The sequence below is a fragment of the Danio rerio genome, chromosome 13 (assembly GCF_052040795.2).
Source record: "Danio rerio strain M-AB ecotype USA chromosome 13, GRCz13ab, whole genome shotgun sequence".
Classification (NCBI taxonomy): Eukaryota; Metazoa; Chordata; class Actinopteri; order Cypriniformes; family Danionidae; genus Danio; species Danio rerio.
The window spans coordinates 8,771,197-8,787,643 of NC_141033.1; the positions used below are offsets into that span (position 1 = coordinate 8,771,197).

General features: G+C 36.7%; 1 protein-coding gene across 3 annotated transcripts in view; it reads right to left on the reverse strand.

Annotated features, from left to right (window-relative positions):
* Positions 1 to 4,712: 4,712 nt before the first annotated feature.
* Positions 4,713 to 16,447, reverse strand: part of epas1b (endothelial PAS domain protein 1b) — a 70,719-nt gene continuing 58,984 nt past the window's right edge. The window contains exons 12-16 of one of the 3 annotated variants that reach the window (XM_087277964.1): positions 15,164 to 15,627; positions 14,963 to 15,059; positions 12,670 to 12,775; positions 10,741 to 10,866; positions 4,713 to 10,653 (exon numbers count right to left, since the gene is read on the reverse strand). In XM_087277964.1, the coding sequence (XP_087134090.1) occupies positions 10,502 to 10,653; positions 10,741 to 10,866; positions 12,670 to 12,775; positions 14,963 to 15,059; positions 15,164 to 15,627 (945 nt within the window). In that variant the 3' untranslated portion in view covers positions 4,713 to 10,501. 3 annotated transcript variants of the gene reach the window in all.

Sequence of the window (16,447 nt, forward strand, 5' to 3'; positions counted from 1 at the left end):
CACATCAAGAAGATTGCTGGTTCGAGCCCCGGCTGGGTCAGTTGGTAATTCTGTGTAGAGTTTGCATGTTCTCCCCATGTTCGTGCGGGTTTCCTCCGGGTGCTCCGGTTTCCCTGACAAGTCCAAAGACATGCGGTACAGGTGGATTGGGTTAGCTGAAAAAATTGTTTGTGTGTAAATGAGTGTGTATGGATGTTTACCAGTGATGGGTTGTAGCTGGAAGGGCATCCGCTGTGTAAAGTATGTGCTGGATGAGTTGGCGGTTCATTCCGCTGTGGCGACCCCTGATTAAAAAAGGGACAAAACTGAAAAGAAAATCAATGAAAACAAAATCACAATTTAAAATAAATGTTTTCAATTTTATTACATTTTAATCAATTTTAATCAATTAATAAATGTTTAGGATGTTTTAATGTTTATGTTGGCCAAATACCCATAGATTTGAAATAACTTACATGTTAATGATCAAAAGACAATAATGAAACAGAAGTCCTACACTGTAAAAAAATCATATGATCAATTATTTTTGACAGCATATGTTTTGGGTCATTGTAACTTATTAAACTAAGTTAAGCATGTTCTAACTTAATTTTATGAGTTACGCAAGCTGTTTTATGAAGTTCATTTATAAACTAATTTCGAGAGGATCACATGCTTGTGATTGTTTGTGGCTGGTTCCGCATTATTCAATTTATGATTGGTCAATCAGAAGATCTTGAGCCACTATAAATACGCTAAGTGACAGTCATTTTAATTTGAAGAATCCCCCCTTTAGCCCCTACTCCTCCTCCTTTCCGGTGGCCCAGTGGTTAGCACTGTTGCCTCACACCAATAACGCCACTGGTTCTAGTCCTTACCAAACCAGTCGACGTTTCTGTGAGGAGTTTACACATTCTCCCCGTGCTCACTTGGGTTTCCCCTGGTTTAAGCTATAGTCAACAGAGCAATTCATCATTATATAATAACTAACCTAATAATCCTAACGTGCCTTGTTAATCTAATTAACCTAGTTAAGCCTTTAAACCGGGGGGCTAATAATTCTGACTTCAACTGTAGCCATTTATTTTCTTTTAACAGTAATATAAAGTGCCACAACATGTAAATGTTTGACACTTGTTTTGAAATCTTAGAAAAATGAACAAGCACTGTTTAGAATCGGGCAGCCTTCAGCACGTGCGTCATGGATCAATGGACATAAAGGCAGGAGTTGTTAATGGTTTGCCATAATAAGAGTTTCAGGTTGACTTGTTTCTGACACACTTTGTGTTTGCTAATAAAACGCCTCAGACAGTATCTGTCCACAGACGGGAAGCTGTGTGCATCAACCCCCATTTGTCTGTGGAAGATGGAGAGCGAGGAAGGGATGTGCGTCATATTCCAAACAGAAATAACAAGGACAATAACAAATAATGGCTAGGGGAACATCTCAGTGCAGAAGTAACTCCACGGGAGGAGGACATTTTGGCATGTTTGAGAAGTTGTGGGTTAGTCAGGGACACCGATTGGTTTGGCGCTGGTCTTTAGACCCATTTTGGCATACTGTAATGGTTGACAGGATCATTACTGACAGCAGCTGTTACAAAACTTGTGCATTTTTTCCATTTTAATCTGCGCTCTAACTGTCTGTGGCCTCCACGATGCCCTTTGGCATCAAAAAGGCTTCTTTGTGGTAGTGACGATGTCGTAGGACAATGTTTGGTAATGGAAAGTTTAATTAGCATGTCTGAACTGGCAAAGCTGTTAGGACATTTTCCTGCATGGCTTGTGGGGACATTGAGGGGGGGTTGTCCGTCGCCCCCCTGATTCCAGGAGTTACGTAGTTTGCCTAGTTGCCCGAAGCAATTTGAAGCACATTATATTCGTCCATTCAGCACATTAGTGAAATGTGTCTGTCATCCTCTATCAGTTACTTTAATAGAGGTATGTTTCTGAGAAGAGTGGAGGAGTGTCCTTCTGCCATTATTTCAGAAATCAAGAGCCTTGACATACCATTGAGATGACAGAAATAACATACTGGAGCTTTGCTGTATATGTTCTAGAATAGCTGAGCTTCAGTTTAAGGCTGAAGGCCGCTTATTAAATTGATTGAAAAGTATTATACAGAAATTAAACATCAACATGCACAGTTAAAGTCAGAATTATTAGCCCTCCTGAATTATTAGCCCCCTAAATTATTAGCCTCCCTGTTTAATTTTGTCCCCATTTTCTGTTTAACGAAGAGATTTTCTCAACAAATTTCTAAACATAGTTTTAATAATTCATTTCGAATAACTGATTTATTTTATCTTTGCCACGATGACAGACAGTAAATAATATTTGACTATATATTTTTCAAGACACTTCTATACAGCTTAAAGTGGCATTTAATGGCTAAACTAGGTTAATTTGGTTGAGGTAATTAGGCAAGTTGTTGTATAACTATTGTTTGCAGACTATTGAAATAAAATTGAGCTTAAAGGGGCTAATAATTTTGACCTTAAAATGTTTAAAATTAAAATAAAAATTGCTTTTATTCATGCCGAAATAAAACAAATAAGACTTTCTCTAGAACAGGGGTGGCCAATCCTGTTCCTGGAGATCTACCTTCCTGCAGATTTCAGTTGTTACCCTTATCAAACACACCTGTCTGTAATTATCAAGTGGATTTCAGGTCCTAATTAATTGGTTCAGGTGGGTTTGATCAGGGTAGGAGCTAAACTGTACAGGAAGGTAGATCTCCAGGAACAGGATTGAGCACCCCTGCCCTAGAAGAAAAAATATGATCAGACATACTGTGAAGATTTCCTTCCTCTGAAAAAAATTATTTGGCAAATATAAAAAAAAATTCAAAGGGGCCTAATATTTCTGACTTCAACTGTATACATTTTGTATACATGTACACAAAAAGGAAAAACAAAACAACATGCATATACAGTAGGGAAAATCTTTTTTTTCTTGAGAGAAATAACCCTAACCCTAACCCTAACCCTAATCCTAACCAGAAACGGATCTGTTGAATTGAATTGGAATTGAACCAGATTCTTGTAAAAACCCAAACAAAACAAACCTAAAAATAAAACAAAACAACATTTTTAATGGAGAAAATGCTGAACTACTGAAATGTATTTAATATTTTATATCAAAAGCTTTTTTGGTGATGGTAGCTTGAGGACAGTTCTCATTTAAAGAAGTCACATGCGTGATTTTTCACAGACTTCAACAGAGTGTGAATCTTGATTCTCGTCTATCAAATCTTTTCTTTATTTTGTATTGTCTATTGGATTCAAATTCAGGTGATTGGCTGGGCCATTCCACAGCTTGATTTTCTTTCTCTGAAAGCATTTGACCGTTTCATTGGCTGTGTTTTGGATCATTGTCTCGCCGAAATGTCTATCTGGTTTCATTTTCATCATTCTGTTAATGTAGAAGTTGGACTGGAGCAGCTAATATTAATTTACAGTGACGAAGTGCAGAGTGTTGCTGAATAACGACGGAGAGATTTCACTGCCTTTTTACACCTTCCTTTCTTCATGTGTTCAATACTTTTATTTTTGCATTGATATTTAGTATTTCTTGTTTAAATGCACTTTGAAAAACAGCTTTGTTGTTTTTAATTATTTTCTTTATTCTCTATTTCCACCTGGGGATACTCATCCCGAGGCCCCTATAGATTGTGCTGTGCCGTTAATGTTTTTCCAAGACTTGTGAAGAGATGATGCCAAGGTATCTATAATCCTGGACCAGGCCGTATCCTAAGCAGATGTTGTGGCGGTCAAGGAGGAGTGGAGAGCATCAGACTGATTCCTGAAAGACTCTGTGACAGACGACTCTTCACATTGATCCCGTGGGCCAGCCTGAACACCCGTCAGTGACCTACTCACACCTACAGCTTCTCCACGATAAACATCCAGCTTTCTCGGCACCTAGACTGCAGCTCTGCACAAGAAGTTTGGCCAGATAAGAGATGGTCATGCCCAACTGAGCCAGGTACTCTCAAGATTTTTTCCTTCACTTTTGTCAATTGGTAAAGTTTGTTCCTCGCCATTGTCGCCACTGGCTTGCTTGGTTTGGGACTTATGGAGCTGCGCATTGATGGATTTGCTCTTCAGTTTGGACTTTCAGGAATGAAATTTAAACCACACTTAACTGAAGTACAACTCTGAAAACTGAACTGACACTGTTTCAATTTACTACAACTTCTATGTTAAGCTGATTTGACACAATCTACATTGTAAAAGCGCTATAGAAATAAACACGAAGTCAATTGAGTAATCTTGTTTTTCATTTTGACATGAGGCAAATTTACTTACCTCATTGGCAGAATATTTAGCTTATTTTAAAGAAAAACTCACTTAATTTTGACATATAATTTCCTAAAATAAGACAATATGTTTCAATTATCTAGAACAGGGGTCACCAATCTTATTCCTGGAGGTCCTTCACCCTGCAGGGTTTAGCTCCAACTTGCCTCAGCACACCTGCCTGGGTGTTTCAAGCATACCTAGTAAGACTTTGATTAGCTTGTTCAGGTGTGTTTGATTAAAGTTGGAGCTAAAATCTGCAGGACACCAGACCTCCAGGAACAAGTTTGGTGACCCCTGGTCTAGAAAATGCTTCTTGTTTTAATTTTTTTTAGATAATTGAACTGGAAACAAGACAAAAAACATTTAAAGCAGAAAAATTCATGGAACAGAGAATCAAAAGAGCTCAAATAAATACAATGAAGAGCAAAAGAAGATTGATATGCTTTAATAAGATATCAGTGCAGAGATACAACTTACTGGGTAAAATTTACCATACAGTAATGTCAACAATAATCATAATAACAGTATCATTATAATGTCAATATACATTTAACATATTAAAATATGTACGTACTTACTTTATTATATAGGAAACTGTCTATTTTATGTATCAGCATCCTAATGTTGTCTTTAAAGTTGAAGAAAAAAACTAAACCAATTGGGTGCATGAAGGGCGGTATCATTTGAAAACAATGCTGGTGGGTTTAGGGGGTCTCGGTCAGGTGAATGACCTTCATAATAGTAAATATTAGACATACATGAACAAGCGCTCTCTGCACATTCAAATTCTCAATGTAAGATCTCCTTTTCATGGCTGCACTTTTCTCCTTTGGCATTCATATCTGAATATTCTAGGAATGGGAATACTGCATTGCTTAAAGACTTAGCTTTGAACAACTAATCTACATTTGCATGGGTTAAGGCACCTGTAACAGTTTGAATAGGAGAATATGTAAAGTTCCTTGATCCAGGCATGAAAGACCGTTCATGCATCTGGTATACTTGGGGAAATACACTGACTTTCACCCAAAAACACATTGGAATCTTATCCAAGATAAGAGATCTGCATGTTATCTCTCTGTCTGTCCCTCACAGCTCGGACACCTGCTGTCTGTCTATATATCTGTACTTATTATCTTGAGCAGTAAAACGTTTGTCAAATCTAGGTTGACACCTGAGTTGTACAAGGAGTTTACGCTTCTGACAGGTTATAACATGAGATGCTACTGCTAACTTTAGTCAAAGTCCCTTTGAGGGAAGTCATTTGGCGGCCATCTTTGAAACACCTCTCAGGCAGTTTGCTCGGGTATTATGTTTGAATGGAGAAACATTACATTTTCCAAACTTGCTTGCCAAGCTTATGATTAAATTTCAAATGAGGAATCAATAATAAAATAAAACAACAGCTGTCTCTTTAGTCTCATTTCTAAAGGTTCGAATCACACAAAATCTGCAGAAGCTCACATCAGGTCCAAGCCCCTCTCTCAGAGTATAGTCAGTCTATAGTGATCGATGATTGGCTCCTGTACTGGAGGCGGGCTTTTATCACCATATAGCGATCGATGATTGGCTCCTGTACTAGAAGGTGGGCTTTTTTCACTATAGAGCGATCGATGATTGGCTCCTGTACTAGTAGGCGGAGCTTTATTCACCATGTTAACAGTTACACTCTTCCCCGTTCAAACAGATACGAGTGACATGTCTTGTGTATTCCAGAGTCTTTGCTTTAGTGCATGTTTCAGATAAATACTCTAATAAAGGTTAAAAAAGGTACCCTAAAATAATTAAAACTAAATAATTAAAGAAATTATATTTAATGAGTTTTTTTTATATATGATTAAATTTTATTTTGCATTGTGACAATTTAGCACATCGTTACCACGTTTTTGGTTACTTTCATTAATCTCAATGATACTTGTTAAAACAGGATAAGTTAAAGCTTTTAAAACATACTACTAAAACACTTAAAAAAATAAATTCTGAATTTTATAAATAGCTAATGACTTCTTTTTCCACGTCACAGTAGGGATAATTTATTTGTTTTGTCTTTAAATAATACAAAAATAGGAGGGATTTGGGGAACGACAGCAATAAAGATAATTATTATCATCAACTAAAATCACATATATCTTTATATACACATGAGCTTTGCTTAGTTGTGCATAGCCACTCTCTCAGTCTGAGCAATAGTCTCACACAGCTAATCCAACATAAAGCAACACAAATCCAGCCTGTGCACAAAAGTCAGTTTAAAAACTGGATTGTGTGCTAAACCTTTTCTTTGTACCTTGTACCATTACTTTAAATCACTTTTTTTTCCACCAGGGGCTTAAAAAATGTAATAAAAGAATATTCTATGCAAATGTCTTTCAGCTAAAAAAGAACCAACAACATAGTTCTTGCTACATTAGTGCATATTACAGCGATCATATCGTATTAAATCAGCTGGATGCTTTATGATTCAACTTTAAAGACAACCATTGGGTAATTCAAATAAAAAGAGTTAATGTTATTTACTTAAGTATGCATATGGGTCAAATTGCATAAAAGCACCAAACAATACAAGAAACCACTAAGATTAAACTCATTTCAAGGATCTGAAATGCTACATAAGATGTCTAAAACAGATTTTTCTTTCTTTAGCTTAAAAAAAAGGAAGTTTAATTTTGAACCCAACTGTACTGGCCTGCCAATAAATGTAATACGCATACAGGTTTTGCAGAAAAAAAAAATGCCACCAAGAAAGAACACAGGACACCAGCACTGCAGACTCTAGAAGGACTCTGATTCACATCTACAGAGTAGACAAGACAAAGTACCAGAACAAATAAATGATTAACTTTATCATCGTAGTAGAAATCTATAGTAGAGCATCTTCCTTTAAATATTTATGTTTACAGCTAAATCGAAAATATATATATATGTATTTTAAAGTGGTCTCCACAATAAGGCAATAAACAGAGACAGAAACACAGTATTGCCACTATTTGAACAGAGGAAGGCACATGAAGAGCAAACACTGAAAGTGGTCAGTGAGGACAAATCATAAAGACCCCATGAAATGGCTTATGGGAGCAATTTTATTTTCGTTTTTTGGCGGTTTTAGTCAGAAATACTGAAGGATTATTACTGTTTTTAATATGAAATAGCCTTTAACCACACCACAACTTTGACTTGTAAATTACTAGTAGACGGCATTCATCATATTGAAATCTGATTGGGCACAAATGAAAAGGTTGGCACGTTTTAAAAACCCTGGCCTTGAGCTCTACCTCTAATCAAACACACAAGGACAGGATAAGCTATTTCTTCAGGAAAACTAGATTCTAACCAGCAAGAATTATTATTATTATTATTTATTAGTGATTAAAGCTGGCTTCTGCAGGGAAAATGCAACTCGAGGGACGAATCGAGACCCTCATTTTGAAGTACACAGAATGCGTTATCTTTAATTACACTAGCACAGCAGTTCTCAACCTTTGTCTTTGAAGACCCCTTATTTAAAGTGTAATTTACCAAAGCATAATTAAGCTTATGTGTTTTGTTTATTTCATATATTCCTATTAATTTGGCTTGGTCCCTGATGATTTGTCAGGGGTTGCCACTGCGGAGTGAACCACCAACTTATCCAGTAGGGGTTTCAAAACTAATTGTTTCCTCTGTGCACCGTGATGCAGATGCGGACAATTCGGTATCGATTCAGTAATAGATCATAACCGGTAATTACGCACTGATGTTATTTATCTCCTATGAGTGATGAATACTATTCCGAAGTGGGCGAGGGCGAGTAAGTAAAATGCTCCTATTACTTATTAAAAAGCAGATAATTGTGCTTGATTCACTGCTTGTGAGTTTGCTGGACAGTCTTTCACTGACATTGAAGAAGGTACAGCAAAAGCCGCTATTTCACTACTAGTGAGAGATGCTGTAAAACCCCATCCCTGCCCCTCTCTCTCTCTCTCTCTCTTTGGACATTTGACCCGCTGGCGTGTTCAAGAGGTAACTTTTCCTTCTCCACTGCGTCAATTATGGATTACCTGTGATAACCGCGCATTATGCACATATAGACTGTAACCGTGGCTGTTCTACAAGTGTCACTCATCAGTGAACAGCGCTTTCATTTTTAAAGCCAATCGCAGCCCTTTCTGTTGAGAAGGTGGTGACAATGACCAATCATAGGGGTGTAGGAAATCACTTGACTGCTCGAAAAGCAAGCAGGATAATATTTACATTAGTTTATGTGCTATAAATGCTCATGCTGTCTTTTATGGATGTATTTGAGTTTTATTTAAAACATTCAAAAAGAGTGTTTTCTTTGAGCGAGTCAAGTTAAAGATACAGTTTATATATGTTACTGCTTGAATTACGTGAGACAATTGTATTGCAAATAATATAAAAATATTAGTGAAGTTTCCCAACTAATTTCGAGAGGAGCACGTGATAGAATTGACTACAGCTGATCCTTATCACTAATCACTAACTAGCCAATCGGATCACTCTAAATTCAATATAAATATCCAGCCTAAACTTCATTCCTCATCTTCGTTTTTGGAAACCCCCCCCCCATCCTTCCCTTCTCCCTCCTCCGGACGTCACGGCGGCTCGGTGGCTAGCACTGTTGCCTCACAGCAAGGAGGTCATTGGTTCAACACTAGCTGAGCCAACCGATACTCTCTGTGCGGAGTTTGCATGTTCTCCCCGAGTTCGCGTGGGTTTTCTCCGGGTACTCCGATTTCCTCCCACACCCAAAAAAAAACATGCAAAGTTAAAGTCACAAGCACATACTACAAATTAGCGCCAATAGTGATTTATTTTGGGAGCTATCGAGAACTACCTGATCTCATATCTCTCCTAATGCTTATTGACCAGGCGGGAGCCTTGGGCTCATCTATCACCGAGCTCAGGGTTCTCTCCCGGGACAGCATGCCAAACTAGCTTAAATAGTCAAGCACTATCTAAGTGTGAACTCTTGAAATATATTTATAGATTTTAGTACAGTTTTTGTGTTGTGTTGTAAAGAAAAAAATATAAATATGTATGGAAAGCATCGTCGATGAACTGTGATGATATTAATTTAAACCGAATTGATGGCATGATAGTCAGAACCGAACCGTGAGACCAGTGTAGGTTCACACCTATATTATCCACCATATTTTTTACGCAGCGGATGCCCTTCCAGCTGCAACCCAGTACTAAAAAACACCTATTCACACTCATACTATGACCATTTTTGTTTACCCAATTCAATTACAGCGCATGTCTTTGGACTGTGGGGGAAACCGGAGCACCCGGAGGAAACTCACACAGACGAGGAGAACATGCAAACTCCACACAGAAATGTCACCCTGTCTAGTTCGGACTCGAACCAGCGACCTTCTTGATGTGGGGTGAAAGTGCTAACCACTGAAGCACCTGTTTTTATTTAATAACATTGATAAAGATTTCATTCCAAATAAATTAATATTTTCATAAACAGTTCCTGTCCTCTAATTTAACAGAATACTGGTAATTCCTGTTTTTTTCCTGGTATGATTTTACCATGTCATGCTTATTATATTACATTTTTAAGGGGCTTGAGTTGAAGTATGCAGATTGAAGAATAGCTAATGTTAATGCTGATTAGTCAAGTGTTACAGGATATTTAAAGTGATTTAAATTTCGCCTTGGATTCCAAGGGAGGTTCAAAACATTTTGATTTCAGGGGGTCTTTAATAACATGTCAGAGGTAGGAAAGTTAGAACAAATGAAAGAAATTAGAACATTTAAAAACAAGTAGCTTACAGTAGATTCTTTTCTTTTTACTTTCTCTCTCTCTCTCTTTTTTTCTTTTTTTGTCTGATGTTGATAGAGAAACCGACTAGAGTAGAACATGTTGAAAACAGTTTCAGCAAAATTATCCGTCAAGCAGAGAGACAGCCGGCCAAAAACGACAACGCAACATTTAAACTCCTCCAAAAATACTTAAGTTCATCAACTTACTTGCAACTAAAAAAATAGTACATGTATATAATTTATGAAGATGTAGACAATACAGATAAAATCAAAGCTACATTTGTCATGCAGTCATGACTGTGATGCGACCGTGAGCGGGTTTATACACAAGCCTGCCTAGAAGTGTGTTAAAGCTGGGATAGTTATCGTCAGGTTGGTGACAGTGAGATGAATGAACGGGTCAGTAAAGCCGGACTGCATTTCTGTGTGCTAGTGTAGAAAACGGTCTAAGTCGCCTGGTCTAATGCTCTTAGGAGGTCACTGCCCTGCAGCAAATGAAGATTGCCTTGCAACGGGACATTGACCTCGCAGTCGTAACGCGTCAGTTCAGGCAGTGAGTAGGTCTCGAAGGAGGGCCCGATAAGACGGCTCGCGATTCCTGCAAACACAACCAGTTCTGAGAATCAGCATCAACAGTGCGTAAAGTATTAGTGCAGCTGTGTGTTTGCGTCAGTTTAAAGCTCACCATCCATTTTGGAGGAAGGCTGCATGTTGAACTCTCTGTAGTTACAGAACTGTTCTCGGTAGTGTTTTGTCGGTTGTCCGTTCTGATTACCCGAGTACTGGCTCTTCCTGTGCTGGTGGTCCATGCCTCCATTATGGGCCATGCTTTTATCTAGGAATAAAAAACAAAACGTTGCTGATGAGCATCTCATTATTTATTTGACAAATATAAAGTCAAGGAAGAAAAGCTAACAAACTTAGATGTCAGTATATCACTGTTAGCAGTAGTTCCTTAAAGGGGTGGTCCAGAATGTAATTTTAAGGCTTGGTTGTGTTAAGATGCAAAGCAATGTGTGCTCATGTTTCACTTGAAGAAAATCATGTTAGTTTTTCATAAATCTTACTTTGATTATATACAGCTACTCTGCTAACATGAAAACGACTGACATATTTCCTAGTTCCTCTGAAAGGCCCGCCCTTAAGTGACTCTAATTGGTCATCTATCACAATGTGCTGTGATTCGCGGATCGGCTCCACGTCACGCCTGTACAAGCACGCACTTTTCTGCTGTGTAAACAGTCAGTCAACCTCCTGCCCGCTCTCTAAAATAAAATCTGACAAGTGTCTGTAACGAGTGAAAATGGGGTGCGGCTCTTTTAAGAGAGATCGCCATTGAGTGTGTGTGTGTGTATGTGTGTGTGTGTGTGAGTGTGTGTTTGTGTGCATGTGTAAATTGTCTTTAATGCTTCTTTTTCATTTTCTCTGATGCTTGGATTCAGTGGCGCCTGCAGCCGTAGAGCTGTACGCACTGTGCATACCTACCACGAGAGGGCGGGAATTAATGAAGCTTTTTAATTATTTATTTATTTGTGAAATAATTTAAATTGATTATTAAACAGTATACATTAAAGCTGCCTGCTTTTCCACTATCGTGCCTAATCGTTCTGAGAACACTTGGGTATGGTTACGGTTGTTTCTCCACTGAGGACTTTTTATTTACATTTTTGTTGTTGATTATATTTCACCATCTCATTTTATGTCTTAATTATTCACCTTATTCTTCGCCGACGAGTGGGCGCAGCCATTTGAATCTTTTTGGCACGAGACTTCCGGTCTCATTCACTTCTATTCCTTTTTAGACATTAAAAACTGCTCGTTTTGCCGTTTAATGTTGCAAACTGATATTTCCTTATTATATTATTCTACTTGGTCTGTATAGTCATGCAAACATTTGTTTGTAGAGCAAGTAGTTTGATCGTTTTCTGCAGTTTATTATTCCTAGTCATTTCTCCCATAGGCGACTGAATCGGAAGTTCTAAGACAATCGCGAAAACAGGCGCACTTCTGCATTTTAGAATAAGGTCAATTATCTTAAATAATTAATTTAAGACATAAGTATGTCTTAAATAATAAATAAATAATAATTATAGGCCTAAATAACTATTTATTTAAAGTAATTAAAAGCGAAACATGGACAAACGGTCTGGCGCATGGTCTAAAGGGCTCTTAAGCTTTCATCAAAAGCATAAAACAATTTGACCTACCTCAAGCAAATCACTAAAATTATAAGTATAACTGAGGCATTTTATTAGCAATTATAAAAAATAATAGAGAACATATTAAACACAGAAAATATACTAAAGTGTTAACATCTTTATGTCGCATATGGATAATTAGATTTTGTCTATTTTGGTGTAGCTTTTTGGGCGCGAGATGACAAAATAGTTTTATTTATACTAGTTGTTCGGAGTCAGCTTGGAGTGTACCAGCCCTAAGATCATTCTCTTGTTGCTTTAGCTGTGTGTTTAGAAAAAATAATTGCATAACTTAAAACAAGAATCAAACATTCACCAGCACTATAAAATATATATATGTATATTTTATACTGCTCATTCATGTAGTTTTATTTGCCAGACATTCTTGAAATCATCACTAATTGTAATTGTAATACCTGACAATGCGCTACTGCTGAGTGATTTCCTTTCCATGACTGCACAGCTCTCATGCCGAAGTTTCTTCCACACTGTCTGTTGAGACTTAGTAGGTGGTGTCTCTGCCTGAAATATACAGATAAAACATAATACGAATCACCCAATAGGATCTTTAAAACGGTTCAATTTTGAATGGATACTTTTCCAAAAGAATATTTCATGTAGGTTTATGACTAAATGGTTCATGGTTTGGTAGGCAAACGTACATTTCTTGCATCAGTAAATGCAGCCAGTAAGATTGTTTTTTCCATTATTTATTTGCTATGGTGGCATAGTGGCGCTGTGGGTTGCACTGTCACATGACTGCAAGGTCACTGGTTCGAGCCCCAGCTGTGTAAGTTGGCATTTCTGTGTGGAGTTTGCATGGTCTCCCTGTGTTCGTGTGGGCTTCCTCGAGGTTCTCCAGTTCCCCCACAAGTCCATGACATTCGCAATAGGTGAATTGTGTAGTAATAGCTAAATTGTCCGTAGTGTATGTGTGTATGTCCTGGTCCCTAGATGTTATGAAACACTAAAATAGTGCGGCTCCAGTGTTGGGCAAGCTACTTGAAAAATGTAGTGAGCTAAGCTATAAGCTACTCTACTTAAAATGTAGCTTAACTACACTAAAAGCTACCCCCCCCCCCCCCCCAACTGAATAATTGTTCAGTTCAGTTATTTACTGCAATTAATATGCTGTACTAAACAAAAACACATTATAGTATATAACAGCTGAAACAAAACAATCCAATAAAACCAGGTGTTACACATTAAAAATACTATAGTAATTTATATTAAAGGGAAATATTTTGGAATAAGTTAACCATGTATAATTATAGTGTGTGTGTGTGTCTTTCTGTGTGTGTGTGTGTGTGTATATACTAAATATATATATATATATATATATATATATATATATATATATATATATATATATATATATATATATATATATATATATATATATATATATATGTATATATATATATATATATATATATATGTATATATATATATATATATATATATGTATATATATATATATATATATATATATGTATATATATATATATATATATATATATATATATATATATATATATATATATATATATATATATATGTATATATATATATATATATATATATATATATATATATATATATATATATATATGTATATATATATATATATATATATATATATATATATATATATATATATATATATATATATATATGTATATATATATATGTATATATATATATATATATGTATATATATATATATATGTATGTATATATATATATATATGTATATATATATATATATATATATATATATATATATATATATATATATATATATATATATATATATATATATATACATATAGTACACACACACACACACACACACTAAAGAATTTTTATTTTTTGAGCACAGCATCAGAAATGTAGTTATTGCATTATAACGTACTTTTCGAGTTATGGTCATGAGGAGTCCTGCTTCAGAAATAACTCCTCTCCCTCAATCATCTTTCCATCAAGCAAGTTTTACCAGAGGTGGCAGTAACACACCAAAAGCTTTGTTGTTAAACAAAGTCATTCTCGCTATTATATGAAATTACTTTCATCGGCTAGACACCAGCCTCACAGCTCTGTGAATGTCGGTGCCATCACTTATTGATCCACGATTGGTAAATGTTGCTTGTGTGGACGCTACTGTGCTACTTGACTAATAAAAAAGCTTCGCTACTGAAAAGCTATATGATTTAGAAAGTAGCGACACTACCGCCACTCAACTGAGAAATGTAGTTAAGCTAGTAGCGTCACTACTTTTGGCAACGCTACTGCCCAACAGTGTGTGGCTCAATATATCAACTTTGATATAAACCACCCTGGGAGTAAGCAAGAAAGTATTTATTTGTCATAGCAAGTTCTCATGTGTTTTATTATACAACTTTCCATTGTCTTAGCATATTTTACCGTGCTTGAATAAATAATAATGCAAAGATGCAATAAATAATATTAATACAGCTTCTTCTATAAATACAATTACATTACTGGGATGACTCTTTGGGAGTTGACCAACTTAAATTTAACCGATTTTCTTTGTAAAACGGTTAAACAGATATGTTCTGATAAGCATAGCTTTCAAACTCGAATAGCTTTTTTCCCACAGGTCTCTTATGTTCTCTAAGGCTGCATTTAAACAAAATAGAGCAAGAAAGTAAGATTATGAAACATTATTAAAATGAAATAAGAACAAACCATGGCCATCTGTGAGAATGAGCGTTTGAAACTGTTAGCAAGAGCAAGTCGAGCTGGACTTGTATCTCTGTAGTTCTGCACAAAGTTCTCCATAGGCCTGTGAAACAAATACGTTGTCATTCAATGCAAATTTAAAGACAGAACAAAATTTTTTAACTGAACAATGAACCAAAAGTAACACCCAGTAACATGCACACTTACCTTTGCATAAAAGGTGCCATTCGATTTGCTGGCATGCCTTGGCAAGAGCGCTTTGCAGCTAAAGGATCCATCATTCCAGCCTTGCTGGGTAAAGGAGGGTCGGGCGGCCATTGGAGATTCTGACGCCCTCCCATTGAGGACAGCGGTGTGCTGGCGGGATCATGGTATGGAGGCATCTGCATGGGACCCCTGCTGTAAGGAACAGGTGGCCATGACTCCACAGAGCCTCCATTGATGTTCTGCTTGTCCCCTCCTGAACTCATTTTGGGCTGGTAATGAGCTGCTGAAGGTGAACTCAAGGGTTGGAAGAGGCTTGTGATGTTGCTGAAGCACTGCTGGTTGGTTCCCAGGGTTCCAATCTCAGATGGCGGCTCTTCCGGACAGATGGGATTGAGCTGGAAATCCTCACCATCCATGGGGATATAGGGAGCCAGTGTCTCCAAGTCCAGATCACTCAAGTCAGTCTGAAAGGTGATGGAGGGGGGTCAGAAAAAGCAGACATGAAACACCAGTCATTTGCATTACATATCAACACTGAAAGGAATCTTGAGTGGGAAAATAAATAATTAATTCCAAAAAAATTTGTTGTCTTTTACATTGTGATATGACTGTTTTATAATTTCACTGTAGAAGTTGTAAATATAATATTTTGAAGCATGTTTTAGATGAAAAGACCATTTTAGTGATATAATTTAGTGATAAGTCAATATGTCAGGTGTAAATGATTGTTACTTTCCATTGTTTGTTATTATATGAAAACTACTGTCAATTTCACAGAGATCTAGGCCCAATCCCAATTCTCCCCCTTAGCCCTTACCCTTACCCCTACCACTCGTTTTGTGTATTGCCGTCAAGGAGTAGCGGTGTCCAAATTCTCTTTAGCTTGAAGGTGTAGGGCTAAGGGTAAGGGGTATTCGTGTTCGTGTTTTACCGTCATGCTTAAAAAAAATGCTAAAACAAAGACCTCAAAACTTCACGATCTACAATCCCTAATAATAACTCCTGTACAGCAGTTCCACAACATTCTGACACTCGATGTCAGAAATGTCTAGTGGCTGGGAATGAGCTTTTTACAGTGTCTGCTATAATGATAATGTTGGTTTTGGTGTGTTTACTTAGATGAATATGGCCACTGTGTTAAATGCACAGTAAGTTACAATCTTATTGCCACATTAGATCATTGTGATAACATAATATTTGCCTTCAGTGATTTCCTGAAGATAAATACCAAAAAATAACTCAACTGGAATAACTACAGCAGCTGTAATTGTGTGATCTCATATG